The sequence below is a fragment of the Phoxinus phoxinus genome (genome assembly GCF_949152265.1).
Source record: "Phoxinus phoxinus genome assembly, chromosome: 11".
Classification (NCBI taxonomy): Eukaryota; Metazoa; Chordata; class Actinopteri; order Cypriniformes; family Leuciscidae; genus Phoxinus; species Phoxinus phoxinus.
The window spans coordinates 19,769,336-19,791,437 of record NC_136886.1 but is presented as its reverse complement, the minus strand read 5'-3'; the positions used below and the strand labels follow the sequence as shown (position 1 = coordinate 19,791,437).

The 22,102-nt window shown below is 36.9% G+C and overlaps 2 protein-coding genes across 3 annotated transcripts in view; one reads left to right on the top strand and one right to left on the bottom strand.

Annotated features, from left to right (window-relative positions):
* stx8 (syntaxin 8) overlaps positions 1-12,244 on the top strand; it is a 65,765-nt gene extending 53,521 nt beyond the window's left edge. The window contains exons 7-8 of the mRNA XM_079629578.1: positions 4,016-4,117; positions 11,586-12,244. Coding sequence (XP_079485704.1) covers positions 4,016-4,117; positions 11,586-11,650 — 167 coding nt within the window. The 3' untranslated portion in view covers positions 11,651-12,244. The remainder of the gene's footprint in view (positions 1-4,015; positions 4,118-11,585) is intronic.
* Positions 12,245-13,228: 984 nt separating this feature from the next.
* The window catches only part of ntn1a (netrin 1a), a 67,278-nt gene continuing 58,404 nt past the window's right edge, over positions 13,229-22,102 (bottom strand). For both annotated transcript variants that reach the window (XM_079629576.1, XM_079629577.1), the window contains 2 exons: positions 20,038-20,112; positions 13,229-15,500 (listed from right to left, as the gene is read on the bottom strand). In XM_079629576.1, the coding sequence (XP_079485702.1) occupies positions 15,172-15,500; positions 20,038-20,112 (404 nt within the window). In that variant the 3' untranslated portion in view covers positions 13,229-15,171. The remainder of the gene's footprint in view (positions 15,501-20,037; positions 20,113-22,102) is intronic.

The window sequence follows — 22,102 nt, the reverse complement described above, 5'->3', positions numbered from 1 at the left end:
CATGAGAAATATGTGTATACAATCTTGAAATGTCTACTTTTAAATGAACCAATTCAAATTGAAAAAACAATTTTCTCTGATTATGTAATCCGTATGAAACCAACGAGAGGTGTCGTCTTTCCAAGCAACTGCATCTTCAGCACACGCCATATAGTAGCCGGGTCTCCTTTTTTCAGTTTACAGATGTGACGTAACCACGCAAACGGACTCAAATTATTAATAATTTTTAGAAGCTTGCCGTTGCAAATCAGGGTAAGGTTTAGGAAGAATTTCAACACTAATGTACTTGCACAATAACTGATTTATTTATTTTTTTAAACCACAAAAAGATATATCCTGCAGCGTTAACTTGTATTGAAATTGGAGCATTCTTTTCATGAAACTGAAGTACGTGTTTGTAACACGGTGATATTCTGAAGAAGAAAAGTGGAAAAAACTAAATCACTTTTTGACCTCAGACTGCATCTGTCCTTTTTGACCATAAAACTCTGCTGCCAAACTGGCTTTCGTCCCTCAGAAATGTGTTCAGATCTCTTCCTAGAGCTGCCAAATTAATTCTCATGAACCTGTTCTTGGTCTATAGCGCAGCCAGGAAACCTGCACCTCCATCCAACCACATGCCTCTGGCCAGGCCTCTGCGGTCATGTGTTCTCCCCATCCTTGTGGAAATAATCCAACGCTAGATATAATTAACTTTGTTATAAATAACAAATGCGTAGATCCAGGAGGTTAATCTGTAAGGTATTGGTACTCTACTCTATTGGTCAAACATATTTTCGCCATACACATTTTTTACAAGCTTAAAATTTGTTACAAAGCAAAAGACATAACTTCTACACATATGCTTGTGTTTCCACTGTCCTTATTCACATGTGTTTTAATGGAAATGAGTAAAAGTCTGCTTTGACCGCACATTCACCCGTGGTAAAATCACTGTAATGCGTTTCAAAATATGCCTTGATCTGCGGTTCTTAGTGGTATTGTGTTTCCATTGGTGTTTTTTGGCTTCCTTTTGGTTCTTGATTTATATCTTTTTGTACCTATCAGCTGACACGACACATTATATACATAACCTTTGGTCCTTCCACTCTTTCCACCAATAACAGTAATGCTGTGAGTGACGGCTGTTTTGGCTTCTGTATCAGAGTCTGAAATGTGTTGGAGATTCTTCTTCATCAAGCTTCATCAAAACAGCTTGTTGCACAGTGGAGCGAGGCTTATTTGAGTTGGCAGGCTGATGGCAGCAAGCAGAAGAAAAAAAACGTACAACTTCCCGTTTCTGCTGAATTACATCCAGCTCGCTGCTTCTAGGTATTGAAATTCTATCAGTAAGCGGCTCATTTTTACAGTCATGGTTTCTGTTCGAGTGTGTGTTCTGCTCTACCTCAAAGTCCATATACAGGTCAACCTGTTCACTCTTGCTCCTTTTCCCTTGTTCTTTCTTTTTGTTTTAGCCATTTTCTCAATCTCCCGTTTCATTTTTTCCTTTTATTTCTCACTCTCTGTTTTATTTCTTTCACTCGTTCTCTCTCTACTCTGGAAAGAGCCTTTCAGCAAGGTTAGTGTTTTTAGAGCAGGGTGGAGGGAAGCCACACAGCTAGATCTACACCAAAGCAAAACGGACAATTAACTTTTTTATTTAATCCTAAATAATATTGTATTGGACATATTCCGTAATGATCCGTGGTATTTTGTGCTTAAGTTTTTTTTGTGGTTTTTTTTTCTTTCCATTTTGTCAGATACTGCATTTTTTATTATTTTTTATAAGTTCACGTTTGCTCATTTCAGCAGCTTAAAGAAAATGAGAAGATGCTGTTCAGATGGTGGTTCAACACAGTATTTCTCAAGCGTGTGATACAAAGTTAATGTACCAATGCGCATAATAGATTTAGATTTAAAAATGGGGTTGGAAAGTCTCAAAGGATTCTCAGCATACTAAGTCAAAGCTCTAAACTCAGCACACTGCACCATGCACATGTGTGTGTGTTTTTTAAGGGAATTTTACATGGTGCGCCTCTCTATGAACAATTTCCATAAACACAAGAAGAGGTATGGGACATTCATGCTGAGTTTTGAATTCCATGTTGCATGTAAGGGATGGTTATTAAAATAACATTATTAATAAACAGAGCAATTCCAATAGGGTCCTCACACCATCGGTGCTCGGGCCCTAAACATCCTTAAAGCTAAATTCCACTTTATTTTATTTTATTCCATTATTTGTGAATAAAATCATGCAATGATAAAAGAAATGTCTGGCAACAGCATTTCATCCACATATCAAATACAAGGTCATCTTGTGGCAATGCCCATGTTCAGTGATATAAATGGTGTTGTACAGGTATGTTGTCCTGTTGAGAGAGGTTGATGGATGCACCACACTGTCCTGGGAAATTTTCTATGGCACACTGCCTGATGATGTTCAGTCCCTACTGTCTTATACTTTCTTGGATAAATCTGACCTCATAAAAATTTATTTATGGTGGATTAGTTCCACGACTCTGAAACAGACAGAAAAACACAACAAATCATAATACAGATGGTTAGTTATTTAAGTACAGTATAGCACAGCTCTAGTAATGGGTAGTATTACTGTATGAAATGTAGAACTTTTTATTGTATGTATTCATTTAGTTCATTATTGGTATTTTTGATTTCATGTCCAGTTTTAATGTGAGTAAAATATCTAATTTGTTAAATGTCATATTTGTGACGCATTGTGTCCTACCTAGTCCCGTTCCCTCAGCTCTCCTGTCTCTTTCTACTGCCTTATAAATAAATTCTAATAAACACATTATGGAATTGAGACATTCATCTGAAGGAGTGAGAAGGTGTCTGTATCTCTCCAGATCTTCTACATTTTCTCCCAGATAGAGAAATGGGATAATAAACTTTAGTACTTCATCTTACTTTTTCCAGGAAATCTAAATGGTTTCTGTTTGATTATTTTAGTAATTTAATTTAAGGGGTCCAAGCAACAAAGCTGCTGGAATCATTTGTGTTTGTTCTGATGTTGTTCTTCTTCTTCCTCTGTATGTATTTATTTATTTATTTTTTGCTCTGAAAAAGTTTGCGTGTCAGTCCCTAAATCCCAAAGACCCCAAACTCAGTAGTGTGCGTGCGTGCGTGCGTGTATTTGGACATTTATAATTATCAAATTTACACTTTTGCAATAACTCCAATAGCACTTGGACAAAACCCTTCCTCTGAATAAATGATTATATATACTGTATATATCCATTTTAAACATATCCACCAAGAAAAATGCCATATTTTTTTTTAAACTTGTTATTTTTTTCCAATTTCTAAGACATTTGATATGTATATCATCTAGAGATGGTAATGACAAAAAGTTAAGAAATGTTTCGAAAATGTATGAACTTTATTTTATAAAATCTTTTTACAGAAATTAGCCCATTTAAATTTTCAATGGAACTGTATTTAAAGTAAAAACATAATGAAACTTCTTACACTCCACTCAGAAGATGCAAGCATTTGATCAGGAAAGTTTGGAACGCATCTTGTGAGTGCTATTTTGTACTTTACAATATCCTAAGCATACATGCCACATTTCTCCAATTTTATGGAACTAGGGGGCGCTATAACTTAAGGAAATCCTCAAAACTGTGCAACTGTGATCAAAGAACGTAATCCTCAACAATTGCCTCCATATGATCGGTTTTGCAATTGTGGTCCAGTCTGCTTGGACACAAGTTGTTGCCACTTGTGGCTATACTTTTGTGGTAGTCATACAGATGTTGGCAAACATTGATCTACTAATTCATTCGTTAAGGCCTCAGATGGTGTGCGGTTTTGCCACAGCTACCAGCACACACACAACCCAGACATTTCTAGTCACTATAAATCCCACATACATACCACAAAACGACGGCAGGAGATTACTTTCACATATCGCCTGCTGCTCTCTTTCTGTATATCATTCTTTCTCTCTCTAGAATGCACTAAGATGACGATGATGATCTCTTGTACTGACTTGGCTTGTTGTGTATTTCAGAGATCATCGATGACCTTACTCAGCTCGTGGACAAGACGGACAGCCGCATCAAAAATGAGACGCACAGAGTCAAGCTGTTGGAAACCAAGTCTGCTTCATGTGGTGAGTGTTCTGCCACTGTAGCCCTGGTTTTATGTACTCTTTATCAAGAGCCCGGCAACAATAAGCCCGTCTATCGTTCAGATTTACGGCCATCTCTCTCGCTGTCCCTTTTCTCCTCCCTACTGCGTCTAGAGCAGTCTCTAGAACTGGAGGGATTAAAGCCCACTGCCTGTAAATGGCAAAGTCAGATCTGCACATTGGTCGGTCCCAGTACTGTGAGCTCTAACAGGGCCATCTGCATGTGATCTGTGAGTTTGTTATTGGAGCGGCAGTGAGATCAGGCTGAGACATTTAGAGAGGTCATTTACACAGATTTCTGGAAAGTTCTGCAAGACATTATTTAACATCTGTATACTTCTGAGTACTTTCTTCTATTGTCTAATTTTGTTTTTATGTTAGATTTGCATTTACATTACAAAATATACATATCTATCATTACATTCCTTCATGTTGTTTCAAACTTGTATGACTGACTTTTTTTCTGTGGAACACAAAATATCAGTTTTTTGAAGAACTTCATAAGCGCTCTTTTCAATATAATAATTAATGAGGACAAGGGCTGTCCAGCTCCAAAATAAAGCTCCATAAAAATGTAAGTTGTCTATACAACTATAGTAGCCTATACAATTCAAAGGAAAACCATTTAACATGATGGAAAAACTTAAAGCTTTAAAGTCAGCATGACATGTAAAGTCACCCTTCTTATTTTATAAATGCAGGTTATTGATTTTACTGTGAACAATTCATCCTTACATTTTTCATTTGCATCAAAATGTCGTAATTCCATATACCGGTGAAACAACAGACTTCTCTCTGGTGACGTATGTTGGACTTTTCCAATCACTTTGTCTGCAAAAACAACCGAAGGATAGAATCAAGACTCCGCGCCACATTATTTTCTTTTCAATAATCCGTTTCCATTTATTCATTTAGCAGATGGTTTTATCCAATGTGACTTACAAATGAGGTATAAGCGATTCATCAAAAAGAGGCAATAAACACAAGAAGTGCAGGTAATACAACGTTTTTGACATCGTTTAGAATAGTACAAACTAGAACAGGGAGAGACTAAAGAATAGTGAAACCATAGGGATTCTTTTTTTTCCCAGCAGGATGCAGTTAAGTGCTGATGGAAGAGATGGTTTTCAGTTGATTCTTGAATATTGTCAGGAATTCGTGTTCTGGATAGGGTTGGGAAGATAATTCTACCAGTGAAGAACAGTGAACAAAATTGTTCTTGAGAGTGATTTTGTGACTCTTGGTGAAGGTACCAGGAGGCTTTACCTCAGGCTTCTAGAAGAGATGTAAACTCATAAGAGCGGGTGGAGGTAGGAGAGTGCAGAGGCAATGGCTGTTCTATATGCCAAGCATTTGAACTGTTCATGTCTCATTGAAGACCAGTCGTGCTGCTGTGTTCTGAATCATTTGTAGAGGTTTGATTGGACATGAATCCAGCCAGGAGAGCATTGCAATTGTCCAGCCTAGAAATGACAAGGGCCTGGACAAGAAGTTGTGCAGCATGCTTACTTAGGAAGGGCCTGATCTTCCTGATGTTTACTTGCATGATCCTGCTGTCCTTGCTATGTGGTCTTTGAATGTCAACTGGTCATCAAAGATTACCCCAAGATTTCTGACCGAACTTGATGGGATTATTGTAGATGAACCTAGCTGGATGGTGAAATTGTGCTGTACAGTCCGAGTGGCTGGGAAGAAGAGGAACACTATGTCTTTCCTTGGTTGAGTTGTAGGTGATGGTCTTTCAACAATGCCGAGATGTCTGGCCAGGCACTCTGAGATCTGTGCAGCTAACGTTGGATCATCTGGTGGAAATGAAAAGTAGTGTGTCATCAGCATAGAAATGGTAGGACAAACCATATGCCTGTATAATGGGTCCCAGCAGTGTGTAGTATATATAGAGAAGAGGAGAGGACCAAGAACTGATCCCTGAAGAACTCCCGTGACCAGTTGATGTGCTTTAGATGTGCCCCCATACCCCCAGCCACATTGAAAGACCTACCTGTGAGGTAAGATTCAAACCAGCAAGTTGGAGTTCATGTGATGCCCAGTGCTGAGAGGGTGGACAGGACCTGTTCGTTTCACTCGATGTCTCACAATACAGAAGCTTTTTTGAGAAACCTTTTTTTTTGTTATTCACTAAAGGTTTTGACATCTTTGACATTTGGACCTAGGTCTCTTTGGTGCATTCATGGGAGAAGCAGCAATTTCTAATTTGTGAACAAATTGTTCTTTTTAGTCAGATCTATTCAATGAACTGGTTGATCCAGCTCAATCATGAATTGGACTGATCCTGTTCACTGACTCTGTGATCTTAAACTATCACATGGCTTCGGAAGGCGTTGAATATAGTATTTTTTATGATACTTTTATTTAAATGTTATTTATTTTTGGAGCTTTAACAGCTCCAGTCTGCATTTATTGTAGATTCATGGAAGAGAACCACATTTAAGTATTTAAATTATGTTTAGAACGATATTGGAGCAGAGTAAATGATGACAGAAATTTCATTTATGGGTGAACTATTCCTTTAATTGCATTTTCTGTGATGTGATCAATGACTACAGCCTCTCAGATTTCTCAAGTTTTGTGCATGCCAACCATGTCTGAAACACTTAAATCATTTCACATGTGGTAAATGTTGAAGCATGTCTGTATACTCAAGCAGCAGACACAAAGTATCTGTCTTCATTAAGCTCTTCATTAAAGGAATACTTCACCCAAAAATCCTTTCATTATTTACTCACCCTTATGTATGAATTTAGGCCGTGAAAGTTCGGCCTCTTTTTTCATGGAGTGAAAGTGGGCAGTGGTCAGGTGATGTCAAACGTGGTGCAATGCTTCTGGACATGACATATTATAAAAATGGATGCAAACTCATAATGTTCTTTGGATTTTGAACTCAAATTTTAGTCTGTTTCTTACACAAGACTAGCCTATCATTTGACTTCTAAAGACTATCTGAACATATTATTGAAGCTGTTTGCACTATTTGTTGTTCATTTCTGTTCGATTTTGGATCTTGACAGCCCCTCTTCACAATATTCTACAGTTCTACAATATTGTACAGTATGGAAAGACCAAAACATTCTGCTAAAAATCTTATCCTTTCTCAAAAGAAAGTAATATCTCTACTCCTGTTTTGTTCCATGGAAGAACGTTGTAAGGGTTTGAAACAACATAACGTTGAGTAAATGTTGGCATATTTTCTAACTAACTTTAATTCTGGTGTCTTTGGGTGATGAAAGATGTTCAACCAACACGCTCTCACTACAAACCTTTTTTGTGTGCCACTGTCTTTACACTTGACAAATGTCGAACATGACAAAATTGGGAGAGGAAATGTTTGGTAGAGCTGTTGCTTTACGAGAGCTGACTTGCCAGTAGAACTTTTATTTACTGGGATTTTTGCTATCTCAATTTACATCAAGACATTATTTATTAAATAAGCTCCTCGTAGAAGACATGGAACTAATTGTGAATTAATTTAATATAACCATGATCATGTGCAGGTTGTGAATAAAACGGATAATTTTTCTTGAGTGAGAGGCAGTTTAACTAAATCTCTTCTGTTTGCCCTATAAAGATCCGTCTTGGATTTCTCTTGGAAATAAATGCATTGCTGCGCTTTGTCCTGCTTCTCTAATGTGACGCATAATTCCATTTGTTTGTCCAGAGGACTCTACAGACTAAAGTTTGTTTGCAGATCCCAGAGCTGGAGGCCAGAGTCGCAGAGTTTTGCATTGATTCTCTTTCTCGCTCCTTTATTCCTCTACCCCTCTTCTTCTTGTCCCGCGTCTGCTTTTAACACCTAACCATATTCATGTATTCTGTGAAGGGGGGTGAAGAGGAGGGGTTGATGAATGGAAAAATTCCTCACTGCCTTGTCGCCCGTACCCCACTTCTGTTCCCTGACTCACTTCACTCCTCACGTTTCCCAACTTTGTTTGACACTTGTCTTTGTCTCGTAGAAAGAAATTGCCGAAAATATAACATGCCACAACACTTTCAAGGTCTCTCCAGCTGTCAAATCTCTCAGTCCTGTGGACACACAAGGTTTATACAGTATTTATCTCCTGTGTCAATCTTATTTTCAGACTGTATAGGGGTGCTCATATTATACTGTGTTTTCTAGAAGAGGATTCTTGATAATTCATATTTTTTGTCTGTCTACAATTATTTTCTGTATATATATTTCAGACACTCACAAGAATAGTTTAGTCCACATTTTATTTATTTATTTTACAATTAATCATCCAACTAGTTTTGCTGTGTTGTCTGAAAGCCAGAGGAAGAACGACATGAGTTTTTGCACATAGTGATTAAGTCTGTTATTCTCACCAAGACAGTACAATTTAAAATATCGTTTTTTTTATCTTAATATATTTAAAAAAAAAAAGTGTTTCATGTGATGGCAAAGCTGAATTTTAAGCAGCTATTAGTCACATGATAATCATAAATCATTGTAATTAATAAATCATTTTATATCATATCATAAGTCATTGTAACGTAATATTTTAGTTAAAACCGTGAAAAGTTGTTTTTCAGGATTCCTCGATGAATAGAGCATTTTAAAAAAGCAGTTATTTGAAATAGAAATATTTTGTTACATTTATAAATGTATTTGCTGTCCCTTTTGATTAATTAAATGCATTCTTGCTGAAATAGAGTATTCATTTCTTTAATATATATATATATATATATATATATTCAAAACTTTTGAACAATAGTGTACATAGATATAAAACATTTTTCTTCAGTTTGGAAAACAACCGACATCTTTACATCAAAAAGGTGAACTTTAGTGCTGCAGCCAAATGCTAAATTAAAAGCCAGATGTGCCATCATATTGGAATGTATGAAGTCTGATGTTATTTCATTCATGTAATTCGTTTTTAATTTGTTTACATTCTACAGCCAAATACTTTACAACCATCCTCTTTGAAAAGATAAAAAAAAAAGAACTGTTAGGAACAACACTGACAGGCAGATCAAAATCATCTGTTCAAAAAATGATAAATTTCAGGCCCATCTTTTGTTTGGAATCTTCTAGACCCTGACTATGACAAGTTGAAGTTTAGAGTTTTGCGGGTCTCTTTTTCACCCTCGACTTTGATTTTAAATAAATAAAGGACACTTGGGAAGAATGCGTGTCCTTTGTTCTGCCCCTGGGTGGCCTCACAGGTCTTCTGCCCTCTGTGCACACTAATCTATTTATCTAGCAAATATTATTGTTGTCATTGGGGCAGCGTGATTGGGTTACAAAGCTTATTTGATTGCTTATAGGACTGTGACAGTTTCTCAGAGGTGAAAAAGAGGAGCAAACAGACGAGCCTGGGTGTGAAACTCACTTTAAAGCGTAGAAGTCTCACAGTGTGAATGAGAGTTTGTTTTACACAGTTCTCTTTAGGCTGATTTAAATCTGAATGACATTTCGCCATTTGGCATTTTATATAACAACAAAAAAAGATAATGTTCATTGGGAGATGTTTTTCCATCATGTTAAATTGTTTTCTACAGGTTTACCAGTTCAGTGAAGATTGGTGGACCGTATTTTCTATATTCCTCTCTTGCCTGTTTTCGTGACAATGTTCCTAGTCACAGTAAAAAATTTTTTTTTGACAATTGCCGGCTGTGTGGCGTTATTTCCTAACTCATGCCCTGCCCGCAGCAGGCTTTGGTAGATCGGTGGTATTTCATAATAGCGCAAGTTTGTTCAGCACGGCTTCCTTTTACCCTGTGCTTCAGTGCAGGCCAGCTGGCGCTATGATCTCCGTTGGGAACGCACAGCCACCGAGCCAAACTATGAGAGAAATGTAAACTAAAGTACTGCAAATACAGTACCAGCCCGTGTCCATGACGAACAGCGCATATGTCAAAAATCCTGTCTGATTAGCAGAGATAAGCGTGTTTTGAAATTACGTGACAGATGATGGCATGTCTGCTATGTTGTAGAGTTTGCACAAACAAAGGAAGGACTGAAGTTAGACTTGATACGAACATCAGAAAATGTGTATGTTGAAAAGCGTGATCTTGGAAACATTTCTAGGATGATTTTAGAGAGAGAGAGAAAAAGTTTGTAGTTTTAACGGGTATATTTTATTAACTGTAATTTTGCATTGTCTAGTTACCCAAGTTATTAAAATTAAACGATTACAATGTACTGTATACATTGGAATTGATGTATACAGTATTTATTTTCTTTGTTTAGACTTGCTGTCCCTAATATTTGTAATTTCTGTCACTACCGTCATGCCAAACGTTTTTTTTTTTAAACTTTAGACAAAAAAAAACGTTTTTCTATTTACTGTAGTAATTGACAGTTTGAAGATCATAGAAATGTCATTAATGTTATGATGTTTACATCACAATCTGAGGTGGAACTACTGTATATTAGGAGTTTGAGCATATTCATTCAGAAACTATTTAGTTTAATTTTTGTAAATTCAAACTTAAATAACTGATAGACCTAATTTGGATCTGATTAATAGGATCCAGTTTGTGTTATCCAATAGGATATTGGATAATGGATATCCAATGTCCAACAAAAAGTGAAAAAAGCTTCACCATCACAGACAATATCAAATTCCACATCAGTGTACCAAAATCCACTTAAATTTTAAGATTTTAAGACGCAATAAATATTTTAGAAAAATAGTGGGTTTTGTAAAAAGATTTTAAAATATCATCCTTGGATTGAAGAATCACCCTTAAATATATTCATTTAAATGTATAGATGTATAGATGTATAGATAGATAGATAGATAGATAGATAGATAGATAGATAGATAGATAGATAGATAGATAGATAGATAGATAGATAGATAGATAGATAGATAGATAGATAGATAGATAGATAGATAGATGTAGGATGTTCAGTCACAGTTGAGGTTTGACTGGTTCATTGAATCCGAGTCAGAACTCAGTTTTGTAATAGCGGATCTACAACACATGTTCTGGTTGATGTAAGTGACTCACAGGAGATGAGACATCCTCTCCAACACCTTCCTGGAATTCCTCTAGTGACACAGAGTATATGCGAAATCTGACTATCAGAAGGATTAATGAAAGGCAGATGCATCGCTGAAAGTTTCACCACATTTTGTTTGTCATTCTCACCGTCGGTTAGTGTTGAACTTGAATTATACACAGGGCTACGAGCCCTGTTTATTTTAATGAGTAATACATGAAAAATGCAAATAATGAATGAAATAAAATGAATCAACCATTAAAATTACAGTTAGGAAGTGTTTCAAGTCCAAAAAATGTAAGGATAAACAACAGATCTCTGAAGTCTGTTTGCGGCGCAGCTGGTAGGGATGCACATGTGCTAAGGATCAGTCATGTCTTTGCATGGCAAATGATGGAGTTAAACGTGCACATCTCGGTTAGGGCATCTTCTGCTCAAAGAGTGTTGGTTCATTCAGATGTTTTGTGTGTGTTTTTAAATCAGGGATGTGGGTGGTGATCGTTCTTCTCCTCATCGCCATCATTGTCGTGGCCGCTTGGCAAAAGTAATGAAGAGGATGTTTCCGAAGAGAAGACTGCACAGATACGGAGTGTTTTCGGAGGGATACGCGCAGCTTCCACGTCAACGCGTCCCTCCAAACCCCTCTCTTATCCCTTTCTGCATTTATGAAAGTAATGGAACCCATGACTGGGTAAAAGCCAGGGAATGGACCACTATGAAGAACTGAAATTCTTCGCTCCTCAGATAATGATCAAAGTAGGATTCGGAATGGAAAGAAAAATAGAAAAAGCTTTGAAAGGTTTTGAATATTATTATGAATATAACCATGAGATGCTCCAAGGGGGGAAAAGCTATTTAAATTTTTTGTTTGGCAGTGAAGAAAATGATCCGTATCCTTCATGTAAACAAGGTCTGTGCGTCACAATGCAATGCAGAATCTTGAGCTCCGCTGTCGGGTTAAAATATACAAGCTCTGAACTTCTTTTTCATTGTCTATCAAACTGCATTACAGTTCGGATTCTATTTTTTAAGTAGAAATAATTCTAATAAATATGTGATTTTTCTCAACATTTTACTGTATTATTATTGTTTTTCCTGAAAAATGTGACCTAATAAGTAATAAATATAGATAACGCAACCTGGTCTCAACTGTTTCATTGGTGAAATCTTAATTGTTGCAAATGTATGTATTTATTAGTGTTATTTAATATTTGTCACACACTGTAAAAAAATATATGATCCATAAGTTCTGACACCATATTTTTACATTGCTTTAACTCATCAAAACAAGTTAAGCAATTTTCAACCTTTTTGATAAGTTATACAAGATTCAAGTCAGTTTAATGTAATTTAAGTTTAAATGACTTAAACATCCAAGTTGATTGTACTTAAAAATGTAAGGCAGCAACTCTTTTTCTTTTTTACAGTGCCTAACTTATTTCCTTAAATATTTACTGTAATATAAAGGGAATGAGAAAGCACACTAGTAATGTTTTGAGATTTTATTCCAAATGAATGCTGAATGTAGTTCTACCAGGTTGGTGTTCAGTAGTTATTTTCCCCTCTGGATTTTAATCACAACCATCTAAACAACCACAAACTGTAAAAAAACAAACAAACAAAACAAAACAAACAACAAAAAAAGGCAAAAGGATGTAAAAAATCCACAATGTCTTGTGTCATTAAATATTTTTCTTATAATAACCGTAATATATTAGTATGCATTGTAAAACAATATTGCAGACGTCTTGCATTTGCCACAGCTAAATTTACAATTCATAATATGAACAAGAAGCAATGTATGTAAGGTCTGCTGGTAATGTCAAATACATGAGGCATCTTTCCACTGCTGCGAAAAATAAAAACCGAACATAAATTTACATCGTTGTAATACTTCAAATAAAAAGAAAATGAGTGTGCACTAAGATACTGAGTGCCAAACAAAATACATTTACATGTGGTATTACGAATATTGTTTGTAACCGGTAAATACATCATATGTATAAATATCTGTATGTCATACATTGTGTACATTTACAAGAAGTACTCGTTGCGTTAAGATGATAATTACTGCACACGTAAACCGTTCATCGAATCCATCTTTTTTTCTTTTCTTTTTTGGTATTTGATACTGAAATCAGTTCCTGCAGTTTATTTTGGACAGACAACACCATCAAACTTTAAGTGACCCCTCAAAGATCAGTGAAAAAGCTGTACTTTAGAGAACTTCAGTCTCATCAGTGTGTGTGTGTGTGTGTGTGTGTGTGTGTGTGTGTGTGTGTGTGTGTGTGTGTGTGTGTGTGTGTGTGTGTGTGTGTGTGTGTGTGTGTGTGTGTGTGTGCGCGTGTGTGCGTGTGTGTGTGTGTGTGAGCAGCGTTTCTCACAGTGAAGAGAATTCTCTGTTGTAGTGAAACATTACTGTACGTGCATTCCTACATTCACAGACCCTAAACGGACGTGGAAATGTGTAAAAGGAGAGATGCTGTCACTTTACAAAACTAAATACTAGTTCATGAATACTAGTTAAAGGTAGTTCGTACACTTTCTAAATACTGTTTTACACACAAGGAAAAACACTAACTATACACACCATTCTACCAACAATTCTCTACGAAAGGGCCTGTTTATACACTGGACTCGTCGCACTGAAGTTCTGTTTTAACAAAAAAAAAGAAGTAATCGTCCATGTCTGGACTATAAACAATTGAATCAAATGGAGCAAGAAATGATGTCATCTACCTCAATCATCATGTCTTATACAAAAATATACATGGTGGTTTTATTCCAAGTTCAAAAATAATTGTAAATGCATGCTAATTATTTTAGGGGTTTGTACAAGCATGCCATTACATTTTTATAGATCATAAATCAGTTTTCAACCATTATGAGTACAGATTTTTGTTTTTGTTGTAAATAAGTGAGGCAAGTTCTAGATTCGCACATGGCTTAAACAGACATTGTTTAAAAAAAAAAAAAAAAGAAGAAGTAGTCTATATTAGTGGGGACTGTTGAAGAAAATAGGCGCTACTTCTTTTCAGCAATTGTTCAATGATTCTTTAACCTTAAAGTAGTGAAGTGCGGGACACCTACGATGAAGAGGCAATCAGAAACATACGTTGAACAGAAACCGTTGATTTGCTTTTGTCATGCATTTGCTGGGACAGTTTCAGAGTCTGTAGAGTTTGGGAAAACCCAGCAGCACCAGTCTCAAAATTAGTAGTGTTATATGAAATATACATGTTATACTGTACAAGAGCTGTCCTATATGGTCTTTTTCTTTTCTTTTTTGATCTGAATTCAAAGATAATGTTAAACCATGCAACTTCATGAAAATTGCAACAACTAATAATGCTGAATGAACTAATAAAAAAAAAATGATGCACCAGTATATGCATAATGCATGTTTTTCATGCAGTTGTTACAAAAAAGTGAAACTAAAATACTTTTCAGACTTTGAAAAAAAATGTCCTTTTAAATTGGCTTAAGAAGAGCAAAAGTTGTTTTGACGTCTGTCAAATTAAAAATTCCCACCCGAAAAACAGAATTTTTACATTTTCTGAAATGTTGGCATCTCAGATACCATTATGCATTATGCATAAGTTAGAGCATATGAATTTTTAAATGCTAAATCTCACTCGTGAAAATGTTTTATTTATTTGTTTATTTTTGTATTGAAGAGGCTCACTTAAGAACTATTCGATTTTTTTTTTTTTTTTACCTTGAAAAAGTTATTTTAGAATATGAAATACAGCTTAATCTGATTCTCAAACCCGGCCAAGATGGATCTGAAATATGAAGCCATTTAACAAATAATCCAATACCTTTCTTTATAATGGACACAGGTGCAAAATCGGCAAACAGCAAACAAATCTTGAAGGAAACAAATAAGAAATGAAAACTGCATCGTGAACTCCTTCACACATGTTCCTATTTTAATGTCTTCATGCCTTTATTCAAAGCAGCGATGTTCAGTTCCTCTTTTTTTTCCTCTTCTCTTCCTTTCCCTTATTATCTTTTCATCCACCACTCGTCTGTTGTTTCTCTGTCCACCTCTTTCCTTTTCCCCTCACTATGCTTTCTTGCATTTTCCTTTCTTCTCCCGCTGCTGAAACTTCCGGAGTCTTCTCGCCCAAGTGTCCCTCCACTGAATGACCAGACTGCCCTTGTCTGCCACCACTCCGCTTTGTCCAGGGGAATCCTCGTCATTTCCCAGAAGTAGGTACTTCTTGCCGGGCTTGATCTTCGGGCACTTGCAGGCCACGTCCTTTGCTCTGACCCACAAAAACTGGTCTCCCCTGCGGATTCGGCTTTCACCCTGTTTGTAGACGGAGATGATGTTGACGGTGAACTTCCACCACTCACCGGCTTTTTCTGCTTTTAAGATGTGGACCTGAACAGCTGTAGAATCACAGAAAGAAAGAAAAAAATATTATGTTTTCCACTTAACACAGATGGGTGACATTATTTAAACAAATGTTAAACTTGAAGTTTGCCCATTTAAATAATGTATGTTACCTCACACACAACAAGGTCTGAAAGTCTGAGACCACTAGTGAAAAAGTTTATATTTTCCAATGTAATACAAATATTTTACTGCATAAATACATTAATTACTTTGTATGTCTTGATTAGTGGCCAAGAAATAGTATGAAATCTAAAATGTTTCTTCATTTTCATTTTTAAATATTTTTTTTTTGTTTTGTTTACGGTTTCAAATCCTTTTTATATTTATTTTAATTTACAGATTTTGTGTCTGGACTTTTGGACCCCCACTGCGAGTACATGTTATCCTAAAATCTTTGTTGAATAAATAAATATATTGACACTGAGCCAAATATCGGTAACGCTTTACAAGGTTGATTAGTTAACATTAGTCAATGTATTAACTAACATGAACTAACAACGAGTTACAGTATTTATTCATCTTTGTTAATGTTAGTTAATAAAAATCCAGCTGTTCATTGTTTGTTCATGTTAGTACACAGTGGGTTAACTAATGTTCACAAATACAACCTTTGATTTTAATAACGTATTAGTAAATGTTATATTAACTAAGATTAATGAGTGCTGTAGAAGTAGTTAACTAGTGAACCTTATTGTAAAGTGTTATCCAAATATCTACATGTCCAGCCACAAGTGAAATGAGAGTTCTTCAGTCTGGTTCTGATCCTGATGAAGTCGTTTGTATCGTCTCAGTTGCTGAAGCAATGCAGGTCAACCTTCGCTTTAAAGTGCTTTCAAATAAAGCATGTAACTCTAACCCTGCCGCAGTTTGACAATCCTTGCAAGTGTGAATCCCCAGAATCTGCTTAAACTGCCTTTAGTCTCATGCTGTTCCCCTTTCAGTATTAATAGCCTTCAAGGTGCTTTGTAAGGTGACTTCGACAAAAAGGAGCAGCAGAACAGGCAGATTTAATTTCGTCAGCGTAATGCTTTGCAGATTGAGGCAGTATCACACAGGCTTATGATCTGTGATCTAAGTATTTATCCATTTATAGTTTTTACATACTTTACTCACTGTCTGCATGTTTTTAAGGCTAGAGCCATGCATGTTTTTTCCCCTCTGATACAGAACGTTTAACCCCAGATTATAAGAATTCTCATTTTTCACGAGTTTCATTTAATGCCAATTTAAAGATCGATTTTCTCATTTACAGGAATCAATTTATATATTTCGCCACATTCTCATTCTTGAATTCTCAGTTATATCGGGTGCCAGGATGCGAGTTCTTTAACTCTTTCCTCACCAGTTTTTTTTTTTTTTTTAAGTTGCCAGCACCAGCATTTTAGATACTATTCACAAACTTTTCATGGCCCCCAGAATATTTAGTTTTATGAATATCTGAACATGATATAAAAGAAAGAACAGAGCCTTTGCTTTAAAAAAAAAAAAGTTTTATTCTAGCTTAATGCATTCTTTTTTTATTAACTCTTGAATGTGGGTAAGTTTCCGTAAATGGCAGGGAAAGAGTTTTTTACATTTATTAGAAGAAACCAAATGCTTAAGATTATTTTTGATAAGTGTAATAAGTTAAATCGCAACATATCATCGCTTGTTTAATGACATTTGGCTTAAATTATGAATACGTTGAAATCAATTGTAATTCTTTTTTTAAGCAATATTTTGCACAAAAAATAAACATTCTGTTATTATTTACACATCTTCATGTCATTCCAAACCTGTATGACTTTGTTGTTTCTGTGGAACAAAGAATGTGAATTTTTGGATGCTCTTTTCCTTATAATCAAAGTGAATGAGTGATGACTCAATTGAACTATTATCATACAATATTCCAAATCTTCTGATGCCATTTGATAGCTTTGTGAGAGTAACACAAAAATGTAAGTCATTCACTTAAAATCTTGATAGACCAGCTTTCAGTTTTAAGTCAATCATACAGTTTTGGAACAACATAACGGTGAATTAAAAAAAAGTATTACACTTAAAGTACACTAGAACGTGAGAATATCATCATGAAATCCAAAAACCTTTAACTTTATGAAAAACTGTCACTGTCACCATTTGGAAAGGTGGAAGTCATTGGATAAATTGGATAAATGATAACAACACGTCTGTGGCCCAGTTGTGGTCAGGATTCCTGTGGTGTTTTATGGGTAATGTGCCAGTAAGGCATGAGGCTGTAAATATCATGCCACAAAATGCCTGATTCCCCTCGTAAGTCTTTAGATAACTCCATCTTCAAGTTCAATACCATTTCCAGCCGTTTCTCCCCGTGCTGCCGTATAAAGCCCCCCTGATGCTCAAGAAGGCTGAAGGAAAGTGGATTAGGTTTAATGCTCAGAATGTGGGAGTTTATCCTAGATTGTTCACTTTTGAGTAAAGGCTCCGCAAGCTCTCCATAACTGAGGACAACTGTAAATTGAAGTCAGCGGGGGACCATATTATCTGGATACATTCTTAAACGAGTCTTAAATGAGTAATGGCAGTGTAGAAAGGAGAACATGCAAAGCCGGTCTGCAGGAGGTGATGGTATTGAGTATTTATCATGTAAGATGCTACTACCATTGTGTGCCAGACCTCCTCTGTACGCTGCAGGGATTCCCTGTTTTGTTATTTTCTTCTTCTTCATCCTGAATAATTCCTGAATTATACAGAGGTCTATTGGGCATAAACACTTTCTTATCCATCAAATCAGGTCTTTAGCTATAAGCTTTTTAAATCATTATTACATTTATCACATACCATCTTTACAACACAGCATGGCCATTATAAATATAAGTACTTTGCGCAGCTTAAATTTAATGGTGTCCGGCTCAATTAAAGGATACATTTAATTATGGGTCAATGACAATACTATTTTTTTAGTCTTTTCTTTTTGTTTTAGTGTATACAAAAATTCATTATTGTCATTCATGCATACAGTGAACAGAATAAAATATATAAAATATATATATAAAAATAAATTTGTATTTTTTTTGGGGGGGGGGGGGGGGGATCAAGTAAAATTCATCAGGCTGATGCATCTTTACTGATATCATAATGAATGTATTTACAGAAGGGATTTTTTATTTAATTTTTTTTTTTTATTATTTAAATAATTTAAACAATCTACTACAATGCTTAGTGGTGTTTATTTGCTCAGTGGTGTATATTGATGTTTAAAAAAAAACCAGAAAGAACCCCTGCATACCCTTTTGTCAATGTCTATTAAGTCTCTAAAAATATATATTTTTTTTAATATTAAGGCAAGGTTAGTTCAGTTTGTAAAGTGTCATGTGGTGCGATTTCCCCCAAAACATAATGATAATCATAATAATCAAAAATTACTAAATAATTTACAAAAAATAACACACTTCTTACATTGAGAAATATATATAAAAATGTTTAATGATTAATATATGTACACGGTGCGTGAGGAAAAGATGTGAATACTTTTTCTTGATACGTTTTTCAAAACCACATGAAAACAACATTTCTTGTCGCAATTAAATATTTATAAATATTCTCCACTCAAATTTGTCATCGACCCATATAATAGTATGGTAATATTTCCATGTAGCAATTTTCAAAAATATTAGAAGTATACCTATATACTTATACCCAAATAATTTGTGTTTTATTCGACATTAATAAATGAACTAAACTCTTCAACACTCGCTATTGTAAAATAAAAGATGAAAGTGGGTTACACTTTATTTTAAGGTGTCATTGTTACGGTGTAATTATATATTTAAGTTCTGAGTAACATTAAGCAACTACATGTACTTACTATAGGGTTAGGGTAGGATTAGGATTTGGTTGAGGGTTAGTTGCATGTAATTGTGCATAATTTACTGTTATTACTATGGTAAGTACATGTAACACATGTAACAAGGACACTAAAATAGTGTTATCGAAAATAGTTTCAAATGAAATCCTACACTAATTTATTTTCAGTGTATGCTGACTGAAATGAATCAAAAGAGCTGTTAAAATGCTCTGTCTGTTATTAAACCTGCTAAGCTCTTTAAGTTCCACGGGGTCTCGCTTGACTGGCGAAACAGCCCCACCTCTGTAGGGCTGCACATCTGCTCCTTTTCATGGACAAGAGAGGGCCTGCTGCCCCCAGGAATGCAGGACAGGGACATGCGCTTCCCTTAATGAGGATATCTGTGAGCACTCCGGTCCCTTCTGCCCGTCACACTGCCATGGTTTGATCCGCTTTGGGCTTGAAATACCTGCTGGGCTGTCCGTCAACGCAGCCTCCCCTAAACCCCTCACTGATGGCCTTTCCTCCTGTTTGATCCTTTGACTTTCTTCTTGAAAGCCCCAAGTAAGCCATCACTACAATATACCAACACTGAGGGGACTCGAGGGAATTCGGCTTTGGATAAAGAATAAAGATGTTGTAGAGGGCAAGGATTTGAGCCACCTGGATAAATGTGGGAGTGTGCTGTGGTCGGTACGGTGTTGTGTGCACTTTTTCTCACTCACCGTAGTCTTTCTTGCAGTACTTCTTCATATTGATCTTCAGCTTGCCTTTGGATGCCTTGCAGTAGGATTCACAGTCTAAGTTTTGGAGGTAAAAATAAGAAAGGAAGGGTTGAGATGGGGGGAAAACAACAACAACAACAACAATACACAATTAAAGAATGTAAAAGAGTCATTGTCAAAAAGAGAGACACTTCTGCAAACTACACATCTATCCTAAAGCCCTGGCCTGTTGTGACACCCATCTGCCCAGTTTAATTGTGAGGCTGTAATAGGGCTTGTGAGGCATTCAGCAGAGTGTCCTTTGCTCCTTAGAAAAGGAAGGACACAAAAGGTCCCTCTCGTTCTGCTCTCTGGATGTCTGGACCCTCCCCTGCTCTGATGGGAGCCCTCTGAGGCCAAGCGTATTGTGCCACCCAGCGATTTTTTTTTTCTTCAGTTCCATGCTAATTTCTCACCCTTGTCTCCACTGTCAGTGCCATGATGGGCCTGATTAGGGCTTTTTGTATCACGACACCTCCCTCCCGGTGCTGTCAACTCTGTACCCTGTACGTCTGTCCTAATGCCTCCTCCCCCACCGCAACCCCTAAAGACAATTTCAACCTTTGGCATTTATTGGTTCGGCACTCAGGGAGGTTGCGGTGAAGGGGGGAGCAAGGGTTGTCCAAGCACAAAGGGAGGTCAGAGGGAAAATTAGCAGCACATAAAGTGTTTAAAAAAGCTTGTTGTATGTAAAAATAAAAAAGAAACATGGTGTTTTGAATGGGGAAACCCAAGAGATTCGGTTCTTATTGGGCCTCTTCTATAGTTCGTCCCAGATAAAACGAGTTGCGCGTTCAACTCAAGAAGACACGGACACGATTAAATCATTAAAAACACGTCTTTCGAGCATGCAGATGTTTAAATGGAGAAGTTTGCTTTCGCCATTCCCCTTACAATTGTCATGGCCTTCTTTTAGTGGATAGATGGAATGGGGAGACGGAGGAGGGGGGGTGGAGAAAAACCTTTCAGCTCGCCTGCATATGAACAAACTTCATTGTTTCGGTCGACCCTCGCTCCATGCCTGCCTTTTACTTTCTTTTGGACTCTCTATTCTCTCTGTGTGAATGAGGTTGCCCTGGGCAACCCAGGAAACAGAAAAAAATGCCCGTGAAAGTAGTCGCGCCGAAGTGGTTGCTCGAGGGAGTCCGAGGTGGGGTTGGGCGAGTCAAACCGTGCACACTGTAGATTGGAAATGGCAGAGATACTGTAACCAAAATGAAATTGAGAGTCCATACTGTGGCAGCTTCATTTCCATTTAAATGAAGACTGTAGAGCAACTGCTTTGTTTTCCTAACCCTATTTAATGCCATCACGATACTTCCCTTTGATAGCCATCATTTCTCATTAGCTCTCCTTTAAAGAGGTGATGAGCACCCTGAGATTCCTATTCGAACATCTAGTCCCCCGCAGCAAAGACAAATGTTCTCATTGTGCCCCCTCTTGAGTTAGGGGAAGTAGGGTTAGCTTGCCGTCCCGTCACGATGCTCCCACAGAGGCCGGTGTCACCTTAATGGATGTTTTTCCTGCCGTCTTTTCAAGCGAAAGCTGTGTGCGAGAGATTTTGGCACCGCGTCCAGTTGCGCTGCTAGCGGTGCCAGTGAGCAAAAGAAAGCTGCGTGTAAGTTTGAATGTGAGGCTTGTTTGACACTGAAGAATGAGTGGAGGGCACCGGTTACATGCTGACTGTGGGGGACCCCTGTGGGGAAACATTTGTGGACGAATTCTCTCCGTCGCTAGACATTGAGGGAAGTTGTTGGTCTGGAGATTCGGCGGAGAACAGCTAATGAGTCTGCGCTATTCAGCCTCACTCAGCACTTTTTGAAAAGCCTTGACATCTAACACTGACAATCTAACCTGCTGGGTCTTTTAAAGCTTGAAGGCGGCAGACACTGTACTCTGTTGTTAGCAAAAAAGAGCCTGGGGCTGACCTGAGGTCTGTTTCCAGTTGGACCTCTAATGGAACGGACAATGCTATTCATGCGCACATCTCAGATCTGGGAGCTGTAACAATGAGGTGTGAATGAGT